The 25,893-nt window shown below is 36.0% G+C and overlaps 1 protein-coding gene and 1 non-coding gene across 3 annotated transcripts in view; both read right to left on the bottom strand.

The window, feature by feature from the left end:
• The window catches only part of GRID2 (glutamate ionotropic receptor delta type subunit 2), a 1,411,147-nt gene that overhangs the window by 1,135,566 nt on the left and 249,688 nt on the right, over window positions 1–25,893 (bottom strand). For both annotated transcript variants that reach the window (XM_068542054.1, XM_068542055.1), the window contains exon 2: window positions 4,775–4,930. In XM_068542054.1, coding sequence (XP_068398155.1) covers window positions 4,775–4,930 — 156 coding nt within the window. The remainder of the gene's footprint in view (window positions 1–4,774; window positions 4,931–25,893) is intronic.
• On the bottom strand, window positions 9,522–9,628 carry LOC137764504 (U6 spliceosomal RNA). The gene has a single exon (XR_011074006.1). It is a non-coding gene; the product is annotated as a U6 spliceosomal RNA (small nuclear RNA).

Genomic DNA, 25,893 nt, shown 5'->3' with positions numbered 1-25,893 from the left:
GAGATAATTAAAAGAATGCATGCCTGAGTTGTCCCTAACAGATATAGAATTCTTTATATTTTAATACTACATTGATGATAAGTACTAAAGATCACACAATAAGCAGATTCTGAATCCAGATCTTATAGGCCAGTCCTTAGAAAGTGGCGGTAGGGAGAAAAGTGATCCAGAACTTGGCACTGGGGAACTGCCCAACCTAAACATCCCAGACTCATGGAGAGAATCAGGTGGTCCAGACAGCCACCAAATGTACATCGAGAATCCCTCCTGCTTTGTGAGTGTCTGAAGATGGCCAGTCAGCTGCAACACTATTCCTCTACCCCTTCGCACGTGTAGCTAGGCACCAGTTACATAAAGAGCATTGGGCCTAGAGACAAAGTAAGACACTGGCCTTGATGTGGAAAGGGAAGAAGGAATGAAAAAATGGGAAAAATGAACGAATGAATGAATGAGAAGAATTATAACTACAGGATGTTCAGAGATTTTTTCTTGGTTCCTGGAGCCACTAATTTTCAAGTTCAGTTGTCAGGCAATTCAAAAAATAAGCTGAAATTGGAGTTATCAAAATTGGTCCAGGAAACACTGGCTGATGAGGTATACACACTGCAAACCTATGCTAGGAAAGTTGCAGAATCCAATCTAAGAATTTTGGAATTAGCAGATTTTTTTATCACAGTAAAAATATCCTATTAAAGCAGAGAGAAATATAAATTATGAGACTAAGCCGTGGAATAAAGCATCAAATAGTGCAGCCACATAAATCATTCTTTTACATTTACATCTTCTTTGAACTCATATTTAGCCTAGGGCACCAGAAATATTCACAATGAATTGTGATGTGTTTCAGAGAAGTGCTTTTTCCTACTTAGATTTCCTTATACTGTTTATGGCTCTGCTACTCTTCTGTTATCCCTTTTACACACATGATATGGATACGTGTATATTAAAAATAAAGAAACGAGACTGATTTCAGAAATCATAAATAAAAGCAGTCTTATTGTTTGACACTTAACAGTAGTTTTATTTTGTAAGATATATGAGGCAAATCCAACTGAAATCATCACTGTATTAAAGTGAGATGTCTATTTTTACAAGACTCTTTGGGAGCAATCAATGTTCACGTCCTGGTGTGCAAAGGAGTAAGTTAAAGGTGCACCAGGCTGCAACTTGGAAGATGAGCAATCTCAATCATGACTGCTTTTTGTATTAAAAGCAGCTTTTATAACTATATTGTTTATAATGGTTTTTAACATAGCAGAAAGGAGAAAAATTATGATAGTTACTCCTTTTTCTTTCAAATAGAATCATTTGTGACTCTACAGTATAAATCCGTCCTTACACTCTTTTCACTATGCATTTCATTTTTAGGTATTTTTCCTAATAATTATTTCAAAATGTTTTAACTGAATCTTGCCATTCAATATCAACAGTGCTTAACATCCCTCCTGATACATCTGATGTATGCAAGAATTATACATGCAGTCATATTTCTGCATTCACCTTCCAATGTGAACATTTTTACAAATGCATTCTCCTTACATTCCCTGACCTTATTTTCTTATAAATCCCCACCTTTCATGGCCCATAGTGGTGTTGGTCTCAGTTAAGTGCTAACAATATAAGCGATTGCTATTGCTTTCAGTAGAGACAGAAGTGCCTTTCACATCAGCCATTTGTGTATCTATGTTATATCCAGTATATACGTCCCACAGAGGAAACAATCTACAAAAGAGATGTAAGGAGAGAAATCTAGCAACAGCTGCTTTGGTCCAGGTCAACTGAACCTGCAAAAGACCCTTTCCGGATTTCAGTGATAGTAATGAGTTCTTCGGGTTGCTGTCAATAGTTGGATGAGGTAGCAGAACAAAGGACAGCTACCATATATCCTTTAATCAATTTTGAAGTCAGCCACAGAAAAAACTAGAAGGCAACTTCAGCAATGTGAAGACTTCTCTAAAGAGAAACTGAATAATTATAATTTCTATAATCCTTTAAGAATCTAAATCTGGAAATTTGTTCTAAAGATTTGTGCAACATCTCATCTATAGAGATGAAATTCACCTTAAAAATACATCATTTATGTTCTAATTTCTTCACTATTTATAGATGAGGAAAACCAAGGATGAACGAACTGAGTGGATTATACAATGCAACTGCTGCTGATCAACTAGATTGGTATTTTTCTACTAACCATGGCATCTAAAACCCACGAACATAAATAGTATATATCACAGCAAAACCATGCTCAAAACCATGAATTTTTAGATGTTCATCAGGAATGCCAATGCATAAACAATCGGTAATAATGATATCACTGAATTTCGTGTCCATCTTTAGAATGTAAAAAACAAATAAGCTGATTTAAGGACCTCTATTATAGATTTTAATGGTATTGCAGCCAAGATATGATGATAGAAAAGTTGGCCATCTTTGATGGTTCAGTTGAAGTTTTCTTCTAAAATACTTCCTCAAAACATTTAAGAAAATACTCCGGAATACTTTTTTGTTCTCTTTCAGTAGAATATTTTCCCTTATTTTTGCAAACTAATCAATTACAATAAGAGCTCTAGAAAGAATTATTTTTACTTCTAAAATTAGCTGAGATCTTTCTTGATATTGAATGGAGAAACAAATTAGCTCCAGAGTTTCCTAGAACTTATTTCAGATTCATTAGCCAGAGCAGACCATCAAAATAACTGGTCCAGAACATCCTGTTAGTATCAAAACCCATCAGGCAAATTGTCAAGCTCTTCATTCTTTCTTGACAAATATCTAGCTGTCTCTATCTTGGAAACTTAAAACGTATTTACTCTCTCAATTTTCTTTCAATCCACAAATTCTTTCAAGTCACAATAGTTCTTTTGAGAGATATTTTTGTTTCCAGAATTTAGTTGGCAGCAGAATGGCTACACAAAGCAATATGTAAACAGATTAACTGTGGTACTTTAAAAACTGTCTTTGTTTTTCAAATTGTAGTCTCTAAAAAGGTGTGAGGGTCATATTTATTCAGTCTTCCTAATTCCCTTCTGCTCATTGTATTTTTTTCATTGCTTTATCCACATTTTTTCAGTCAAAGTGGATTTTTTAAAAGCATGAATATTTTAGCACATCTTCAAAGTTAATTTACAATTATTAATATGTAGTTAATAAGAAGACAGTCACAAAAGTCAGTCAGTCCTAATTTTTTCCTGCTCTCATTCCAGTCAATAAAACTAACAGTTGAGAAAGAAATATCATAGATACTTCTTTTAAAGAAAAATATATACTTCTTAGTGCATATATTCTTTTACATTATTGGGTATTTTCCACAATTTCTACTTTATTGTTTTTGCAGACTGCTTTATGAATTCTAACATTAATTTAGACAGCTTTTAAACATTTCTATAGAAAATTTATCAACATAACCATGATTTAAAGTTATAAATTCCCAGGATAATTCTGATTTAAAATGTAAGAAAATAACTGGGTGCTTCTATTAATCTGATTTTTTAAATTGATGTTTGCTTATTAAAATTAAAATTCCATCATATTAATATGAACAACCTATTTTATGGCAAAACAACTTTTACTTAAAACATTTCTGTTCATTTTATTAAAATAATATTTTTTCACTCCATCAAATTAATAAGAAGTAAAATCCATTAGACCACTAATCATTCTAACCATTCCCTTACTGACAGAAATAAGCATAAATAAGCTTTGATAGTAGCCAATGCCACTGATCAAAAACACATTCCAAAAAAGGTTACCTGTATATCATGCAGATACATTAAATTAAAAACATTTATCTTCCTTACCTCTTCAATACTTTTCTTTAAAAAGTTTCCTGCCAAACTTTACTCCATTTAATATCTTGTCCATATTTTCTTCTGCCAAATCCTCTTTAAGTTTTTAATAAATGTTTCATTTAACTAAATTAATTTTGTATTAGTATCTTTAGTCCACATATATTATCACAATAAAATATAAAACAGATTAACAACAAATACTTTCATGGGCAATGATTACTTTGCCAATCAAAAGGCTAAATATTTCATTAGAATAATAGCATCAAAACTAGAATTTTATTAGTGTATGATCTTTCAATCAAAACCTTTGTTCATATAAATGATCTTCCAGTATAATAAAAATAATTTGTATTTGTATGACTTTGTACCTATGAAAAATTTTAATTCACTCAAGTATACAGAGAGAATGGAGAAAAGTGCTTTAATATTTGGCACATTGTAGAGAGTAAAAAATTTATAGCCTAGGTCAGTATGTTAGGATCCCAGCACAAAATCTTTGATTTGTATGTAGTGTCTGAAAGTTTTCCTTCTCAAAAGGAAAACTTTTGAGAAGGAAAACTTCCTTCTCAAAGAAGGAAGTAAACAAATTTACTTAAATTTATTTTAAGTAAATTTAAGTAAGTATATAAATTCCTTTCTTATCTTACCTCAAAGAAGACAAAAGTAAAAATTCAGATAGAAAGTCGTATTTTTAAGGAATGCTTCATTTACACTGAAGTCATAAAATGTTGTAAAGTTTTTATTGTAAATATTTATGACCATTTTCATATTATATTTCAAGTAAAACAATAACTTTCCACACTCTGCCCTTTCAGAAGTGGAACACAGGATTAAAATCTACCAAATACTCTAAAAGAAAAGCAATGCAGCAAAGATGCAAAAATGATGTCCATGTTTAATGGCATTTTAAATTTTTAATTTCATTGCCATTTGAATTGAACCAAAGAAACAAACAAAATAAAAAGTGGAGTGCTGATGGACCTTACCTTCTTGAACTGCTTGAAAAGGGTTGTTGCCATCAACAAACGTCACCGAAAATGTGATTTTCTCAGTCTGTAAGATCTCCTCATTCTGGTTGAGGTCTCCAACTGCCGTGCGAAACACCTCATCATCCTTTTTGGCAGATTCATCAAAAATTGCTCCTAGAAAGAAGTGAGTATCGCCGTTAAACAACAACATAAATATTCTGTCATGCCCTCCGGAGTTACGCCAAAGAGACTTATGAATTGAAAAACGTATACTTTCACTTAAAGCATGCACTTTATTTATTACTGAAACACATTGTACTGGAAGCAGTGTGAGAGCTAAGCAGGAATGCAGTTAGTTCTCCCAAATGGAAATGATGAATAGTACATCAAAGTGTTTTGCTGGAAGAGTATCCGGAAGACATTATAATAAATACAAAAAGCCTTTGCAGGACAAAGTGGTTAAATACACTGAGTGTCTCATGTCATGAGATCTTTAAGAATTCATAACTTGTAGAATTTTCTTTTCTGAATAATAGGAGAAAAATCAGGAAATTTTCTGAGAGTCCATTCATAAAGTAAATAGGAATCAAATATCTACAATGATCTTAATTTACTTTTTCTCTTTATTTCCTTCCTTCTTTCCTTTCTTTCTTTTTTTTTTTTTTTTGAACAAGAGTTTCAGTATCTTTTACAATAGTAAATTCAATAATATTTATTAAAAATTTAGAGACATACAAATCTCTGAGCAGAAGTAATGGAGACATATTTCCTGAAGAACTAACATAAGTTCTAGTGAATAATTATGGCATTTTTCCTTCATATGTAATAATGATGATGATGATGAAAAGAGTTGTGGCTAACTTTGATTTGACTGTGTGTTTGTCAGTGTATTGATTAAACATCCCAGTTCTAAGAGTAAACTGATTACAAATCCTGACTCTGACATTTGTTAAGTATATGACCTTGAGCAAGGGATTCAAATTCTAAACTCCACATTCATCACCTGTAATATCTAATAGTAAAAACAATATCCACCTGTAAGGATTATTAACTGTATTAAATGATACTATGCCTGCGAAATGTAAGTAAATTGTGGTAACAAAATATGTCTCAATACATGCTAGTGTTTTCTTTTTTTAAATACTGTGATATAATCCAAGCAAAGCTTAACATGTTCTATTATTTTCTTCATATTACAGTATTTAATTTAATCCTTAAAATAACTATGTGATATGTACACTACTACACACACATACAGTTTTAAAAATTAGGATTCCATGCAAGAAATATGCCTGAGGTTCCACAACAAGGGCCAGAGCTTTTACCTCCTTACTCCAACATCCTTGCTTTACATCACTATGGGATACTGCCTTCCAGGATTGCACCCAAAAGACATAAAAGTGTTCTAACAGGGATTCTGACTTTACAGCATATCTGGAGTTTCTTTCCCATCTGGCCATGCATACTTTATTTGCATTCATTCTGACTCTTCCAGTTCTAAGCAAGCACACATTTTTAAATTATTTACTTTTTAATCATAAATCATTGGGACAATGTACTTTTTGTATTTTTGAATAAACCTAATGACGACCCTGTTGACAAAAAGAGACATATACCTCAGGGTCAATAACATGATAAAGGAATAACTATATATGTACATATCCACATACACATCCATATACACATGATACATGTTTCTTGACTATATTCATTACAGTGTGAAAAAATAAAATTATGTGTATATAAAAATGACTTTTTTCCACATATAAATATAACACAGGTATTATATACACATATGAAAAGATAAACACACTATACATGCAAACACAAATATGCATGTATATGTTTACACATACACACAAATACACATATATGTATGTATAAACAGAAGCAGACACACTTTACATCTATCAATTTTGTTGATTTAATAATTCTGTAGCTGAAGCCCCAAGTCTTCTAGCAAAAGATAATTATGATATTAAACATGCATTATTAGAGTCAATTCATGATAAAGCAAGGATGAATCTATGTCCATTATTGACAAGTGTGGCAAGTTACTTTTGACCTCTCCACCCTATGTGGCTTCACCATGGGAAAGCAAGCAATGATTACTTTTTGCTAGAGAAGGCAGAGTGTCTAATAGGCTTACTGTGTCAGCTTGGCTTTCTCTTACCACTGCTCTTCTATGTTTGCATGGATTCATTGACTACTTTGAGCAGCCTTTTTAAATGCTTCCTTTACGTTTCCTATGTATTTGAATACCTGCCATGGCTAAGAACATGAGAAAAGGGTGAAGAAATTTTTTAAACTGATACATAAATTATTTCTTAATTACACTATTATATAGCTAATACCCAGACTATTAATATTTTATTGATGTAATCAACATATGTAATAGACATTAATTTCTGACCTATCCTGTCACCTGAATTAGAAATATACTTTATAAACTAATATTTAGGCAATAAATTTTAGATTTATCTTGACAATTTTAATTCACATTCATGAAGACTCATTTTAATTTGTGATAATATTTATGAGAATCTAAGTTAATCCTTACACTGAAATCTAATATTATCAGACTGGGATATAAAAATTTCTTTAGCAGCTTTTTAGGAAGTGTGATATAAATGTGCTATAATTGGAGCTGAAATAACCAATTTGTTTTAAACCAGATAATCTAAATGTCTATTCGCAAAGAAGTGATGTATGTTTATATAGAGATGTTTCAGCTTGTCATGGGTTCTAAATGGGTCTTTTAGAAAAGTTTCTAATCAAACTTTTTTTATAGCAGGTGATGTTATTGACTTCTGCTGAGTATTGCTAACACATTTTTAATGGAAGCATTTTATTATTACCTGACAGAACACTTAAAATTGCTTTAAACATTAAACCTGGCTTAATAAATGGCAGAAACCTGCCAAAACGATAAGAAATTAGTCATTTCTGTGCTGAATTAAGACACACTGAAAGCAAATGCACAAAAAAAGCAGTTCATCTTTCTGCAAACAGCAAAGAAGTACACAAAAGAAATGATTCATCTTACTGCACACAGGCAGCATAACCAAAGAACAGGAAATCCTAGCCAACATTTCAAATACACTTATTTATTTATTTACTTTTTCCTTCAGCTATAAACTCTCATCTTAAATTTGGCTTTTTACCACAAAAGTATTGTTAAATGAAGCATTTTGTATCAAACACAAGTATTCTGAAAACAACCTTGTAAGTTCCACATGAAGAATCTCAGGAAAGACAGTTCTTTCTTATGTCGTGCACTTCCAATAGTATTGCAATGTCATCTCTTTATCCTTTGTATTAATACACACATATTAGCAGTCTAATTTAACATCAAATATTCTAGATTTACTTCCTGAAACTAAAGTTTCTCAAATGCAACATACATAGCTATATAGCTTACATGATGACACAGCGTCTATTTCTTTCCCAGCTATTTTTATTAGCACATTTTAACTGTCAGTTTTATTTTATAACCTGGAGGTGAAAAGCAGATCCAACTTATTGTCAAGATGAAATAATTCTTCCACCACTTACACACTCACACAGACACACACACACACACACAGTGTTTGATCAACAAATTATACTCTATTTACACTTTGCATTGGCCAAACTGGAGGGAAGAATAACCAAGCAACAGGCAGAGAACAAACACCTCCTAAATATTCCCGTTAGACCAATTTTTAATTAGTCATTTCCAATATTTGGGACTGATGATCTGCTCCATCCATGGAAGGGAAAAAAGGCATCACTTATCCTGACACAAAGAGAGTGGCATATTCAGGTGAGTCTACATACAAGTTTTTTTTTTTTTTTTTTAACACCTTTATTGGAGTATAATTGCTTTACAATGGTGTGTTAGTTTCTGCTTTATAACAAGGTGAATCAGTTATACATATACATATATCCCCATATCTTTTCCCTCTTGCGTCTCCCTCCCTCCCATCCTCCGTATCCCACCTCTCTAGGTGGTCACAAAGCACGGAGCTGATCTCCCGGTGCTATGCGGCTGCTTCCCACTAGCTATCTATTTTACATTTAGTAGTGTATAGATGTCCATGCCACTCTCTCACTTCGTCCCAGCTTACCCTTCCCCCTCCCCGTGACCTCAGGTCCATTCTCTAGTAGGTCTGCGTCTTTACTCCCTTCTTGCCCCTAGGTTCTTCATGACCATTTTTTTTTTTTTTTGATTCCATATATACGTGTTAGCATACGGTATTTGTTTTTCTCTTTCTGACTTACTTCACTCTGTATGACACATTCTAGGTCCATCCACCTCACTACAAATAACTCAATTTCGTTTCCTTTTATGGCTGAGTAATATTCCATTGTATATATGCGCCACATCTTCTTTATCCATTCATCTGTTGATGGACACTTAGGTTTCTTCCATGTCCTGGCTCTTGTAAATAGAGCTGCAATGAACATTGTGGTATATGACTCTTTTTGAATTATGGTTTTCCCAGGGTATATGCCCAGTAGTGGGATTGCTGGGTCGTATGGTAGTTCTATTTTTACTTTTTTAAGGAACCTCCATACTGTTCTCCATAGTGGCTGTATCAATTTATATTCCAACCAACAGTGCAAGAGGGTTCCCTTTTCTCCACACCCTCTCCAGCATTTATTGTTTGTAGATTTTTTGATAATGGCCATTCTGACTGGTGTGAGATGATAGCTCATTGTACTTTTGATTTGCACTTCTCTAATGATTATTGATATTGAACATTCTTTCACGTGTTTGTTGAAAAATATGGAACGCTTCACGAATTTGCATGTCATCCTTGTGCAGGGGCCATGCTAATCTTCTCTGTATCGTTCCAATTTTAGTATATGTGCTGCTGAAGTGAGCACTACATACAAGATTTTAAATACAAAATATATCATCCTTGTCTACTTATGTCTTAGAAAGGAAGTAATTATAGTTTATAGTAGTATTAAAAACATGTTGAAGTCAATTTTTTAACTATTGTAAAGGGTCATACGTACAAGTTAATAAAACCATGTTCTAAAAATTCGCATTTGCAAATATGCCTGTTAAAAACAAACATTTGTAAGAAGTTATTAACCTGGGACTTCCCTGGTGGTGCAGTGATTAAGAATCCACCTGCCAATGCAGGGGACATGGGTTCGATCCCTGGTTCGGGAAGATCTCACGTGCTGCAGAACAACTAAGCCTGTGCGCCACAACTACTGAGCCTACGCTCTAGAGCCCGCAAGCCACAACTACTGAGCCCACACACTGCAACTACTGAAGCCTGCACACCTAGAGCCTGTGCTGCACAACAAGAGAAGCCACCGCAATGAGAAGCCCGTGCACTGCAACGAAGTGTAGCCCCCACTCGCCGCAACTAGAGAAAGCCTGTGCGCAGCAACGAAGACCCTACGCAGCCAAAACATAAATTTTAAAAAATAAGTAAAGAGGGGCTTCCCTGGTGGTGCAGTGCTTGAGAATCTGTCTGCCAATGCAGGGGACACGGGTTCAAGCCCTGGTCTGGGAAGATCCCACATGCCGTGGAGCAACTGGGCCCGTGAGCCACAACTACGGAGCCTGTGCTCTGCAACAAGAGAGGCCGCGACAGTGAGAGGCCCTCGCACCGCGATGAAGAGTGGCCCCCGCTCACCGCAACTAGAGAAAGCCCTCACACAGAAACGAAGACCCAACACAGCCAAAAATAAATAAATAAATAAATTTATAAAAAAGAAAGAAAGAAAGAAGTTACTAACCTGACCACATCCATAACTCTTAAAAACATTTTAAGCTTTTATACCTTCATGTCTTTATTCACGGTGTTGTCTCCACCATGGATATATGCCTTGTCTCCTTAGCAAAATATAATTTCCTGGGCTATAGAAACTATTTTTGTTAGAGTGTCTATAACAGAGCCTGAATATATTAGATACTCAAGAAACAGGAATAGTTTAAACTTTCCTTATATTAGTTAGGCATGATCTTGTAAAATAGGATACCTAAATTCAAATATAGGAATAAAAATGTAAGTTACAACTAATTCTAAATTAGAACAAAAGTAGAATTGCAAATGTACCTGTATGTGAATTTATTATCACGGCTTCCAAATTATTCAGCAAAGTATTAATCATATACTTGTATTTTTAGTTTGAATATTTAAATTCATCTTTATCTTATACATAAGAAAAGAGGCAAGTAGAGGAAACATTGTTTAGCTGGGAAGGTAGTGAAAGAAAGAAAATGTCTTCACCTAGCTCAGAATTCCCTCTAAAAATATTGAGAAAGGTTTGGATACACATCTTGAAGTGTCACCAGAAAGAGACCCTTACCTGTACAGAGGCTCCTACTTTCTTTCTTTCCATACCACAATCTGTTAGTCTATGCCCACAGCTGTGCTTGCTTAACAACAACTAAGGCAGAAGCCACATAAGCAAAACCACAGAATCAGCTTGAGCAGAAAGGTCCAAGATGGTGACAGTCCACTGCCCTGAACTGGCTCCAGCCTGACCACCAGGGCAGCATCTGTACAGATGAGACCCAAAATGTCTGAGATTTGCCTTTGCTTCATTACCATGCTAGGATCTCCTCTGAAAGGGAGGACTTGCACTTTGCTAGCACAATTAGTGTCCTGCACAAAGGAGCCTACAGGACTGTGCATGTTTTGGCTGTTTCTGGAACTTATTGCCACTTTCTCCGGGTTCTGATGGCACACCCACCTCTTATCCCTTAAAAGTTTCCCACTTCCCTTCCCCCAGAAGAAGGGGTCTGAGAGCTCTCCCTTCCCCATTCCTCGATCAAGGAATAAAGTTTCTGCTCTGCTTTGCCGAACCTGGTCTCATTCGATAGGCACAAGCAACACAGGGCAAGGGAAGGACCTAGTTGGGGTCCACCAGACCCAGCACTTCTATAACAAAAAGAATTTTTCCACATACAGAGTTGACAAAATTACTGGAAGGTCTGCATATCTCATTTTATATAACTAACATACGAAATATCTTTTTTTTTTTTTAATTTATTTATTTATGGCTGTGTTGGGTCTCCGTTTCTGTGCGAGGGCTTTCTCTAGTTGCGGCAAGTGGGGGCCACTCTTCATCACGGTGCGCGGGCCTCTCACTATCGCAGCCTCTCTTGTTGCGGTGCACAGGCTCAGTAATTATGGCTCACGGGCCCAGTTGCTCTGCGGCATGTGGGATCTTCCCAGACCAGGGCTCGAACCCATGTCCCCTGCATTGGCAGGCAGACTCTCAACCACTGCGCCACCAGGGAAGCCCCCAAATATCTTTTAAAATAAATAATTCTAAAAAATGAAAACAAGAAAGTATCAACACGTGAACATTACCCTGCACAATCAATTTCTGCTTAAAACCTTATTATCTAGAGAGGCTTCAAGATGGCGGAAGAGTAAGACTTGGAGATCACCTTCCTCCCCACAGATACATCAGAAATACATCTACATGTGGAACAACTCCTACAGAACACCACCTGAACACTGGCAGAAGACCTCAGACCTCCCAAAAGGCAAGAAACTCCCCACGCACCTGCATAGGGCAAAAGAAAAAAGAAAAAGCAGACACAAAAGAATAGGGACGGGCCCTGCACCAGTGGGAGGGGGCTGTGAAGGAGGAAAGGTTTCAACACACTAGGAGCCCCTTCGCGGGCGGAGACTGCGGGTGGCAGAGGGGAGACGCTTCGGAGCCACGGAGGAGAGCGCAGCCACAGGGGTGCAGAGGGAAAAGCGGAGAGATTCCCGCACAGAGGATCAGTGGCAAATAGCACTCACCAGCCCGAGAGGCTTGTCTGCTCCCCCGCCGGGGCGGGCGGGGCTGGGAGCTGAGGCTCAGGCTTCGGAGGTCAGATCCCAGGGTGAGGACTGGGGTTGGCAGCGTGAACACAGCCTGAAGGGGGCTAGTGCGCCATGGCTAGCCGGGAAGGAGTCCGGGAAAAGGTCTGGAGCTGCCGAAGGGGCAGGAGACTTTTTTTGACTCTTTGTTTCCTGGTGCGCGAGGAGAGGGGATTCAGAGCACCGCTTAAAGGAGCTCCAGAGACGGGCACGAGCCGCGGCTATCAGCGCGGACCCCAGAGACGGGCATGAGACACTAAGGCTGCTGCTGCCGCCACCAAGAAGCCTGTGTGCGAGCACAGGTCACTCTCCACACCACCCCTCCCGGGAGCCGGTGCAGCCCGCCACAGCCAGGCTCCCGTGATCCGGGGACAACTTCCCAGGGAGAACGCACAGCGCGCCTCGGGCTGCTGCAACGTCACGACGCCTCTGACGCCGCAGGCTCGCCCCGCTTCCTCTGTACCCCTCCCTCCCCGCGGGCTGAGTGAGCCAGAGCCCCCGAAGCAGCTGCTCCTTTAACCCCGTCCTGTCTGAGCAAAGAACAGACGCCATCAGGCGACCTACACGCAGAGGCGGGTCCAAATCCAAAGCTGAACCCCCGGGAGCTGTATGAACAAAGAAGAGAAAGGGAAATCCCTCCCAGCAGCCTCAGGAGCAGCGGATTAAAGCTCCACAATTAACTTGATGTACCTGCATCTGTGGAATACCTGAATAGACAACGAATCATCCCAAACTGAGGAGGTGGACTTTGAGAGCAAATATATTTTCCCCTTTTTCTCTTTTTGTGAGTGTGTAGGTGTATGCTTCTGTGTGTGATTTTGTCTGTATAGCTTTCCTTTCACCATTTCTGCTAGGGTTCTATCCATCCTTTTTTTTTTTTTTTTTTACTTTCTAAAATTTTTTTTCTTAACAACTGTTTTTTATTTTTTATTTTAATAACTTTATTTTATTTTATTTTACTTTATTTTATTTTATCCTCTTTCTTTCTTTCTATTTTTTCTCCCTTTTATTCTGAGCCGTGTGAATGAAAGGCTCTTGGTGCTCCAGCCAGGCATCAGGGCTGTGTCTCTGAGGTGGGAGAGACAACTTCAAGACACTGGTCCACAAGAGACCTCCCAGCTCCACGTAATACCAAACGGCGAAAATCTCTCAGAGATCTCCATCTCAACATCAAGACCCAGCTTCACTCAATGACCAGCAAGCTACAGTGCTGGACACCCTATGCAAACAACTAGCAAGACAGGAATACAGTCCCATCCATTAGCAGAGAGGCTGCCTAAAATCATAATAAGGTCACAGACACCCTAAAACACACCACCAGATGTGGACCTGCCCACCAGAAAGACAAGATCCAGTCTCATCCATCAGAACATAGGCACTACTCCCCACCACCAGGAAGCCTACACAACCCACTGAACCAAACTTAGCCACTGGGGACAGACACCAAAAACAACGGGAACTATGAACCTGCAGCCTGCAAAAAGGAGACCCCAAACACAGTAAGTTAAGCAAAATGAGAAGACAGAAAAACACACAGCAGATGAAGGAGCAAGGTAAAAACCCACCAGACCTAATAAATGAAGAGGAAATAGGCAGTCTACCTGAAAAAGAATTCAGAATAATGATAGTAAAGATGATCAAAATCTTGGAAATAGAATAGAGAAAATACAAGAAACGTTTATCAAGGACCTAGAAGAACTAAAGAGCAAACAAACAATGATGAACAACACAATAAATGAAATTTAAAATTCTCTAGAAGGGATCAATAGCAAAATAACTGAGGCAGAAGAACGGACAAGTGACCTGGAAGAAAAAATAGTGGAAATAATGACTGCAGAGCAGAATAAAGAAAAAAGAATGAGAAGAACTGAGGACAATCTCAGAGAACTCTGGGACAACATTAAATGCACCAACATTCGAATTATAGGGGTCCCAAAAGAAGAAGAGAAAAAGAAAGGGACTGAGAAAATATTTGAAGAGATTATAGTTGAAAACTTCCCTAATATGGGAAAGGAAATAGTTAATCAAGTCCAGGAAACACAGAGAGTCCCACACAGGATAAATCCAAGGAGTAACATGCCAAGACACATATTAATCAAACTATCAAAAATTAAATACAAAGAAAACATATTAAAAGCAGCAAGGGAAAAACAATAAATAACACACAAGGGAATCCCCATAAGGTTAACAGCTGATCTTTCAGCAGAAGCTCTGCAAGCCAGAAGGGAGTGGCAGGACATATTTAAAGTGATGAAGGAGAAAAATCTACAACCAAAATTACTCTACCCAGCAAGGATCTTATTCAGATTTGATGGAGAAATTAAAACCTTTACAGACAAGCATAAGCTGAGAGAGTTCAGCACCACCAAACCAGCTTTACAACAAATGCTAAAGGAACTTCTCTAGGCAGGAAACACAAGAGAAGGAAAAGACCTACAATAACAAACCCAGAACAATTAAGAAAATGGGAATAGGAAAATACATATCGATAATTACCTTAAATGTAAATGGATTAAATGCTCCCACCAAAAGACACAGACTGGCTGAATAGATACAAAAACAAGACCCATATATATGCTGTCTACAAGAGACCCACTTCAGACCTAGAGACACATACAGACTGAAAGTGAGGGGATGGAAAAAGATATTCCATGCAAATGGAAATCAAAAGAAAGCTGGAGTAGCAATTCTCATATCAGACAAAATAGACTTTAAAATAAAGGATATTTCAAGAGAAAGAGAAGGACACTACATAATGATCAAGGGATCAATCCAAGAAGAAGACATAATAATTGTAAATATTTATGCACCCCCCATAGAAGCACCTCAATACATAAGGCTAATGTTAACAGCCATAAAAGGGGAAATCGACAGTAACACAATCATAGTAGGGGACTTGAACACCCCACTTTCACCAATGGACAGATCATCCAAAATGAAAATAAATAAGGAAACACAAGCTTTAAATGATACATTAAACAAGATGGACTTAATGGATATTTATAGGACATTCCATCCACAAACAACAGAATACACATTCTTCTCAAGTGCTCATGGAACATTCTCCAGGATAGATCATATCTTGGTTCACAAATCAAGCCTTGGTAAATTTAAGAAAATTGAAATCATACCAAGTATCTTTTCCGACCACAACGCTATGAGACTAGATATCAATTACAGGAAAAGATCTGTAAAAAATACAAACACATGGAGGCTAAACAATACACTACTTAATAACCAAGTGATCACTGAAGAAATCAAAGAGGAAATCAAAAAATACCTAGAAACAAACGACAATGGAGACACGAGGACCCAAAACCTGTGGGATGCAGCAAAATCAGTTCTAAGAGGGAAGTTTATAGCACTACAATCCTACCTTAAGAAACAGGAAACATCTCAAATAAACAACCTAAACTTGCACCTAAAGCAATAGAGAAAGAAGAACAAAAAAAACCCAAAGTTAGCAGAAGGAAAGAAATCATAAAGATCAGATCAGAAATAAATGAAAAAGAAATGAAGGAAATGATAGCAAAGATCAATACAACTAAAAGCTGGTTCTTTGAGAAGATAAACAAAATTGATAAACCTTTACCCAGACTCATCAAGAAAAAAAGGGAGAAGACTCAAATCAATAGAATTAGACATGAAAAAGGAAAAGTAACAACTGACACTGCAGAAATACAGAGGATCATGAGAGATTACTACAAGCAACTATATGCCAATAAAATGGACAACCTGGAAGAAACGGACAAATTCTTAGAAATGCACAACCTGCCGAGACTGAACCAGGAAGAAATAGAAAATATGAACAAACCAATCAGAAGCACTGAAAATGAAACTGAGATTAAAAATCTTCCAACAAACAAAAGCCCAGGACCAGATGGCTTCAAAGACGAATTCTATCAAACATTTAGAGAAGAGCTAACACCTATCCTTCTCAAACTCTTCCAAAATATAGCAGAGGGAGGAACACTCCCAAACTCATTCTACAAGGCTAACATCACCCTGATACCAAAACCAGGCAAAGATGTTACAAAGAAAGAAAACTACTGGCCAATATCACTGATGAACATAGATGCAAAAATTCTCAACAAAATACTAGCAAACAGAATCCAACAGCACATTAAAAGGATCATACACCGTGATCAAGTGGGGTTTATTCCAGGAATGCAAGGATTCTTTAATATATGCAAATCAATGTGATACACCCTATTAACAAATTGAAGGAGAAAAACCATATGATCATCTCAATAGATGCAGAGAAAGCTTTCAACAAAATTCAACACCCATTTATGATAAAAACCCTCCAGAAAGTAGGCATAGAGGGAACTTTCCTCAATATAATAAAGGGCATATATGACAAACCCACAGCCAACATCATCCTCAATGGTGAAAAACTGAAACCATTTCCACTAAGATCAGGAACAAGACAAGGTTGCGCACTCTCACCACTATTATTCAACATAGGTTTGGAAGTTTTAGCCACAGCAATCAGAGAAGAAAAAGAAATAAAAGGAATCCAAATTGGAAAAGAAGTAAAGCTGTCACTGTTTGCAGATGACATGATACTATACATACAGAATCCTAAAGATGCTACCAGAAAACTACTAGAGTTAATCAATGAATTTGGTAAAGTAGCAGGATACAAAATTAATGCACAGAAATCTCTGGCATTCCTATGCACTAATGATGAAAAATCTGAAAGTGAAATTAAGAAAACACTCCCATTTACCATTACAACAAAAAGAATAAAATATCTAGGAATAAACCTACCTAAGGAGACAAAGACCTGTATGCAGAAAATTATAAGACACTGATGAAAGAAATCAAAGTTGATACAAATAGATGGAGAGATATACCATGTTCTTGGATTGGAAGAATCAACATTGTGAAAATGACTATACTACCCAAAGCAATCTACAGATTCAATGCAATCCCTATCAAACTACCACTGGCATTTTTCACAGAACTAGAACAAAAAATTTCACAATTTGTATGGAAACACAAAAGACCCCGAATAGCCAAAGCAATCTGGAGAACGAAAAATGGAGCTGGAGCAATCAGGCTCCCTGACTTCAGACTATACTACAAAGCTACAGTAATCAAGACAGTATGGTACTGGCACAAAAACAGAAATATAGATCAATGGAACAGGATAGAAAGCCCAGAGATAAACCCACACACATATGGTCACCTTATCTTTGATAAAGGAGGCAAGAATATACAATGGAGAAAAGACAGCCTCTTCAATAAGTGGTGCTGGGAAAACTGGACAGGTACATGTAAATGTATGAAATTAGAACACTCCCTAACACCATACACATAAATAAACTCAAAATGGATTAAAGACCTAAATGTAAGGCCAGACACTATCAAATTCTTAAGGAAAACATAGGCAGAACACTCTATGACATAAATCACAGCAAGATCCTTTTTGACCCACCTCCTAGAGAAATGGAAATAAAACCCAAAATAAACAAATGGGACCTAATGAAACTTAAAAGCTTTTGCACAGCAAAGGAAATCATAAACAAGACCAAAACACAACCCTCAGAATGGGAGAAAATATTTGCAAATGAAGCAACTGACAAAGGATTAATCTAAAAAATTTATAAGCAGCTCATGCAGCTCAATATCAAAAAAACAAACAACTCAATCCAAAAATGGGCAGAAGAACTAAATATACATTTCTCCAAAGAAGATATACAGATTGCCAACAAACACATGAAAGAATGCTCAACATCATTAATCATTAGAGAAATGCAAATCAAAACTACAATGAGATATCATCTCATACTGGTCAGAGTGGCCATCAGCAAAAAATCTAGAAACAATAAATGCTGGAGAGGGTGTGGAGAAAAGGAAACACTCTTACACTGTTGGTGGGAATGTAAATTGATACAGCCACTACGGAGAACAGTATGGAGGTTCCTTAAAAAACTAAAAATAGGGCTTCCCTGGTGGCGCAGTGGTTGAGAATCTGCCTGCCAATGCAGGGGACATGGGTTCGAGCCCTGGTCTGGGAGGATCCCACATGCCGCGGAGCGACTAGGCCCATGAGCTACAATTGTTGAGCCTGCGCGTCTGGAGCCTGTGCTCCGCAACAAGAGAGGCCGCGATAGTGAGAGGCCCGCGCACCGCGATGAAGAGTGGCCCCCACTTGCCGCAACTAGAGAAAGCCCTCACGCAGAAACAAAGGCCCAACACAGCCATAAATAAATAAATAAATAAATAAATAAATAAATAGATAAATAAATAACATTAAAAAAAAAAAAGGAAAAAGAAAAACAATTTCATTCTTAAAAAAAAAAACTAAAAATAGAACTTCCATATGACCCAGCAATCCCACTACCGGGCATATACCCTGAGAAGACCATAATTCAAAAAGAGTCAATGTACCAAAATGTTCATTGCAGCTCTATTTACAATAGCCAGGACATGGAAGCAACCTAAGTGTCCATCAACAGATGAATGGATAAAGAAGATGTGGCACATATATACAATGGAATATTACTCAGCCATAGAAAGAAATGAAATTGAGTTATTCGTAGTGAGGTGGATGGACCTAGATACAGAGTGACGTAAGTCAGAAAGAGAAAAACAAATACCGTATGCTAACACATATATATGGAATCTAAGAAAAAAAAAAAGTTCATGAAGAACCTAGGGACAAGACGGGAATAAAGACTCAGACCTACTAGAGAATGGACTTGAGGATGTGGGGAGGCAGAAGGTTGAGCTGTGACAAAGTGAGAGAGTGGCATGGACATATATACACTACCAAACGTAAAATAGATAGCTAGTGGGAAGCAGCCGCATAGCACAGGGAGATCAGCTCGGTGCTTTGTGACCAGCTAGAGAGGTGGGATAGGGAGGGTGGGAGGGAGGGAGACGCAAGAGGGAAGAGATATGGGAACATACGTATATGTATAACTGATTCACTTTGTTATAAAGCAGAAACTAACACACCATTGTCAAGCAATTATACTCCAATAAAGATGTTTTAAAAAAAAACCCAAAACCTTATCATGTAAAAAGACACATATGAAACAATTGCCCAAAAACATATGATCAGATTTCAGAGCTGCAAATAAAATCAAAGTAACTAATCTTTTTTATTCTCAGAGTTCAAACTCTTTACTTATTTAATTTTGCCTAATATATATAAATTGTCTATGATACATAGTTTTAAAAAGAATAAACTTTTCAAAGGTACTACATGCATTGAATCTTTAATTTTCTTTGAAGCAACAGAGTTGATTCTCTTGGTCTCTCTCTGTGTGCATTTTTTCCTTTTCTCTTTTTTCCTCTTTCCTTCTACGCGTTTATGCATCCACATATTCATGCACCCATCCATTCATCCACCCAGTCAACCTTCCCTCAACACAGGGATAATCATCAAAGCCAGACATTTTGTTTCTTCACAAATGATTTGCTGACAGGACAGCCGAAATCCATTACATCTTGCATCAGACCATAGCAGAATTAAGATGCCTTCATAAGATGATAACAGAAAGAGCAATTGTGGATTTCATAGTCTCATAGATGAAAGAAATTTTAAGGATGGTATACAAAAAGTTTCTAATTTTTCAGAAATTTTAGTGAAAAGATTTTAAGTAATTTAACCAAAATTACACAGCCAAGAGTTAGAAGGGGTGGTGTAAGAATTTAGGTTTTCTGGTTTCAAGTTTGGAACTACTTCTTCCATATAATGCTTTTTTTTTTTTTTTTTCATTTCAAGCACTTACTCCATGTATGTGCATATATATATTACATATATAAATATATAAGCCATTATGTCATTCATGTATACATATGTGTGACAATAACTAGTACTACTAAATATATTATATATATATTCAATAACTAGTAATACTAGAGAATATATATATATATATATATATATATATATACACACATACATATATATTTGATACTGAGTACTAGTCTGGTAATTAGCATAACAAATTCATTTACTATACGCCATGAAGTATTTAAAATCGAAGAATTATAGTAAAAACCTGAACATAAGAGTTTTCACATAAAATTTATTGTCTTTTGCCTTAGAAGTTTCAGCAATTTCACTTTGGATGTTAAATTTTTTCAAAAGGCACAAGTCTCTGCTTTGAGACAATTTATTGGTCACAGCAGAATTACAGTCCTGCAGAGCTTATTCAGAATTGTTAAGTCATCACATATCCTCACTGTTTTAGATGCTACTATTCAGAAGTAGGTTTATAAATTTAATTCTAACAGTGCACTGTGCATACACATTAGTTTCACTGTGCACAGGTATTCAAATCAAGAGAACTGTAATGTTTTTGGATCTACTTATGATATTCCCACTAATGCCAGTGGAAATTGTGCAAATAATTCAAAAGGAGGACGAGTAATAAAGACATTATAAATACTATAAAAATCAGATTTCTCCTTTATTTCACCCTTCACAAGAAGAAAAAAGGCTGAACAAGTTCAATACTACTAGACAGCAGGAAAATTTAGCAGAATTGTGACCAGAGGAATTTAGCATTTTCTATATCATTTGGCATCTTCATCTGAGCATACAGACTAGCTACTATTTCAGTGGGGATATTATTAAAATGAAGGTATCGTGTATATATGTGTGTGTTTATGCATGTGTGAGTGTGTGTGTGAATATATATATAAAATCTGCCTAGATAATATTAATTACATTGAGATACCCTCCATGAATTAATTCTGTATAACAAGTATTTCTAGCAGTCTCTTCTCATTCAATAGAAATTTTCTGAATATGTTCTACATTAATTTCTTCATAGACAGGAAGCAGGGTTTTTGGAATTCTATTTTTCATTTCATTCAGAGGTATATTTTCCTCAGTTCACCTTATCTAACCCTTCATGAGCACTCTGACTAAGGAAGTAAATCAAAATAATAACTCTAATTGTTGAAAGGTTGTGCTGGGTATACACCAAAGTCATGGCAATTAGCAAATATTATTCTGAATTATAGGTAATATGTTGTGTTACTCTCAAGTTTATAATAATTGAAATAATAATGAAAGTAATTAACATTTATTACTAATAAGCATTGTAATAAGTAGTTCACTGGCATTATATCATTTAGTATTGATGAAAACCCTTTGATGGAAATGAGGCTCAGGGCAAGTAACTTTCCCAAGACCTAAAGCTAGTAATGACTGTGGCAGAATTCACAGCTCTTACTTTCAAGGCAAACTCCCTAAGATATCTATAAGCTTAATATATGACAATATATTTATTATAATAAATTTCTATATTACCAAGTGATATGTATATTTTTATTTTCATAATTACCAAAATTTTATGTGTATATTAAAACTCTCAAATAGGTTTTAATCTTTTTGTTTGAGAAATTTTTATTAACTAGGCTTAGTTTACAAAAGTTTTTCAATAATATTTTTGCATATTTTTTGTAGATACAATATTTATCCCAATAAATTAAACTATACCATTTAAAGAGTAGTTTAACTCAAGAATTTACACATTTTTTCCCAAACTTTAAATCTGCTTTTGGGATAATTATCTACCATATACAACAAACCAAGTTGAAGTAAATTTTCTAAACATGTTAAATGACAATTTTTGCATTAACTTTAGAATACTATTGAGTTCCAATAACATATGCACTTTGATATATTCTTAAATTCAGGGTTCAGAACAAATCTCTATCTAGACTTTCATTTTTTTAAGACCTTAGAACTTTTTCTATTTTAGTGACTAGTGATCCTAATAGAACGACAATGCCAGAGTCATTGACTTTATATATTAAAGACCTTTACTAATTTACCTAGGTCTGTAATATTAAAACTGTGACCAGGTATAGAAACTAACTGGTTCATTATCTCCCAGTGTCTACTGCTAACTTAGCATTTTGTTCTCAGAGTTCAAAGTACATTATACTATTAACTCCCAATTCACCCACCATAATTATCTACTTTACAGACAAGCATCATTTTGTTTTAAATATAGATAATCAAGTTCAAAGAGGATATTGCTGAGATCACAGACAGAATTATTTATGATTAGTATAGAAAGATATAACTGGAAGGAGATAAAACTCCACAAAGATAATTTAAATGATTCTACGTTAATATTTGAAAGCATATTGTAATATAAGAAATATTTTTATATTGCAGATACCTTTAAATCCTCAATTTCCCTCAATATATTATAATAGAGTGACTTAAAATGAGAAGGGCAAATCATAGACCAAGTAGATAAATTTTCAATGAGTATCTCTACCATTTCAGGGGAGGGCATTTATGTTGGAATGTGACATGCCATCACAATGTGAGCTAAGTCAAACTCATGAAGGGATTCTTCATTGTAACACAAGGCCTTTTTCTCAGCCTAACTCTCCAATGACATTTGAATTCACATTTCATTTGGAATTCTCGTAAAGTTACCCAGAAACCCAAAGCACATTTAAACTGATAGTACTGCCACCTAAACATCTGACTTTGCTGTATGTTTTCCAAAAGTCTGTGGGAGAAAAGAAAATGAACATTGCTTAAGGGACAGATAATCTGACTTTTCCACGTGGAGCATAATAGGAGGCTAATCTTTAAAACAATCATTTTATGCTGGAACATAGATCCTCTCTGAATAACTTATACATATTTTTATATAAATTTGGTCTTTGGGGAATAGAGATTCCAAATCAGTTCTTCTAATAAGAATTATTTGTACTTTTTAAAGATATTGAAAGATCAATAATCTGGATTTTTCTTAATAAAAATGTCACTATTTACAGAAATTCTGGGCAGATGATGAAGTAGGAAGCATCAGGAATCTGTTTCCCTACCTAGACAACAATTGGAGGGTTAGATTCTATCTGACAAAACTATTTTGGAACTCTAGGATATATTGAAGGATTGCAACTTCCAGAGGAAGACTTAGAATGTGAACTGCAGTTAATTTCAGTCAATGTCAGGCCTTACCACAGTACCAGCCACACATCCTCCACCCCTCAGTTATGTAGCTGGCAGCTGCAAGCCATTTCAGGAGCACCTGACATACAGCTTGTGGGCAAAATGGACCCTGTCCTCCAAATTTCAGGGATCTGTGCTCTGATGACTGATTGCTACTTCTGATATTAGAGGTGTAGAAAAAGAGGCTGGCAGCCATTTTTTTGTCCAGTCAAAATTAGAAATTTTAATTTTTTTATTTTTCAATTTAAAAAAAAAAATTTATTTTATATTGGCAGTCATTGTTCTTGCACCTCCCTCCCTAAGATAGGACAATGGAAATTATTAAGTCTGAAGGACAGATAGAAAAAAGATTGAAGAAAAGTGAACAGAGTTTAAAGGCCTGTGAGTATCTCAGGAGAAGAGAGAAAGAAAGGATCAGAAAGAATATTTGAAGAAATAATGGCAGAAAATTTTCCAAACTTGATGAAAGAAATGAATATAAATACCCAAGAAGATTGGTATATGAACATTCAAGTAAGATGAACTCAAAGAAACCCACACTGAGACACATCATAATCAAACTGTCTAAAGTCAAAGAGAGAATCTTCAAGGCTGCAAGAGAAAAGGCACTTGTCATATACAAGGGATCCTCAATACGATTACCAGCAAATTTCTCAGAGATTATGGAGTCCAGAAGGCAGTGGGTGAAATTAAGGGAGAAATTAAGATATGACCAGATAAATAAAAGTTGAGGTTATTCATTATCATTAGGCCTGCTCTGCAAGAAATGCTAAAGGGAGTCCTGCAGGTTGAAATAAAAGGACACTAGCTAGTAACTTGAAGCCACATGAAGAAATAAAGATGTCAGTAAAGGTAAATACTTAGGCAATTATAAATAAAAATACTTAGGTAAATACTTACCAATTATAAAGGTAAATACTTAGGCAATTATAAATACTTAGGCAATTATAAAAGTCAGTTTTATTATAATGATGGTAACTCCATTTTTTTCTACATGATTTAAGACACTGATATTTTATTTAAAAGACAATCATTAATCTAAAAGCTAGTATTATTGATTGTAACTTTGGTTTGTAATTGCACATTTTATTTTCCACATAATTTAAGACACTAATACATTTAAATAATCATTAGTTTATATTTTGGGGCACACAATGTATATGGATATAATTTTGTGTCATCAGCAACTGAATGGACTGAGGTTGAAGGTGTAAGGAGCAGAGTTTTTGTATGTTATTGAAGTTAAATTGGTATAAACTCAAATTAGAATGTTATAACTTTAGAATATTAAATGTAATACCCATGCTTACGACAAAGGAAATAGTTATGGAATATATACAAATGGAAATGAGAAAGGAATTTAAATGTTTCACTCCAAAAAACCAATTAAGCAAAAGAGAAAACAGTAATCAAGGAAATGAGAGATAATGAAGGTATAAGACATATGGAAAACAAATAGCAAAATGACAAAATTCCCTTTTTATCAGTAATTACTTTAAGTGTAAATGAAGTAAACTCTCGAATCAAAAGACAGAGTTTGGCAGAATAGCTATAAAAAAACATGATCCAAGTATATACTGTCTACAAGAGATTCACTTCAGGAGAAAATATTTGTAAATCATGGTTCTGATGTGAGATTAATATCCAGATATATGGGGCTTCCCTGGTGGCGTAGTGGTTGAGAATCTGCCTGCCAATGCAGGGGACACGGGTTCGAGCGCTGTCTGGGAAGATCCCACATGCCGCGGAGCAACTAGGCCCGTGAGCCACAACTACTGAGCCTGCGCGTCTGGAGCCTGTGCTCCACAACAGGAGAGGCCGCGATAGTGAGAGGCCCGCGCATCGCGATGAAGAGTGGCCCCCGCTTGCCACAACTAGAGAAAGCCCTCGCACAGAAACGAAGACCGAACACAGCCAAAAATAAATAATAAATAATTTTTTTAAAAAAATCCAGATATATGGGGAACTCCTAAAACTCAACAAAAGAACAACTGGATTCAAAAATGGGCAAAGAACTTGAATAGACACGTCTCCAAAGAAGATATACAAGTGGTCAATAAGTACATGAAAAGACCCTTAACATTACTAACCATTAGGAAAATGCAGATAAAACAATGAGGTAACACCTCATACTCATTAAGATGGCTACTAAAAAAACCAAACGAACATAAAATAACAAGTGTTGGCAAGATGTAGAGAACTTGGAACCCTTGAGTACCATTGGTGGGAATGTAAAATGGTACATCTGCTTTGAAAAACAGCATGGCAGTTCTCAAAAAATTAAACATAGAATTATCATGTGAACCAGCAATTCCATCTGTGTATATACTCCCCCAAACTGAAAGAAGGGTCTTGAA

The sequence above is a fragment of the Eschrichtius robustus genome, chromosome 4, assembly GCF_028021215.1.
Source record: "Eschrichtius robustus isolate mEscRob2 chromosome 4, mEscRob2.pri, whole genome shotgun sequence".
In the NCBI taxonomy this organism is placed as follows: Eukaryota; Metazoa; Chordata; class Mammalia; order Artiodactyla; family Eschrichtiidae; genus Eschrichtius; species Eschrichtius robustus.
Note: the sequence above shows the minus strand (reverse complement) of the source record. Positions and strands in the feature narration are given on the sequence as shown.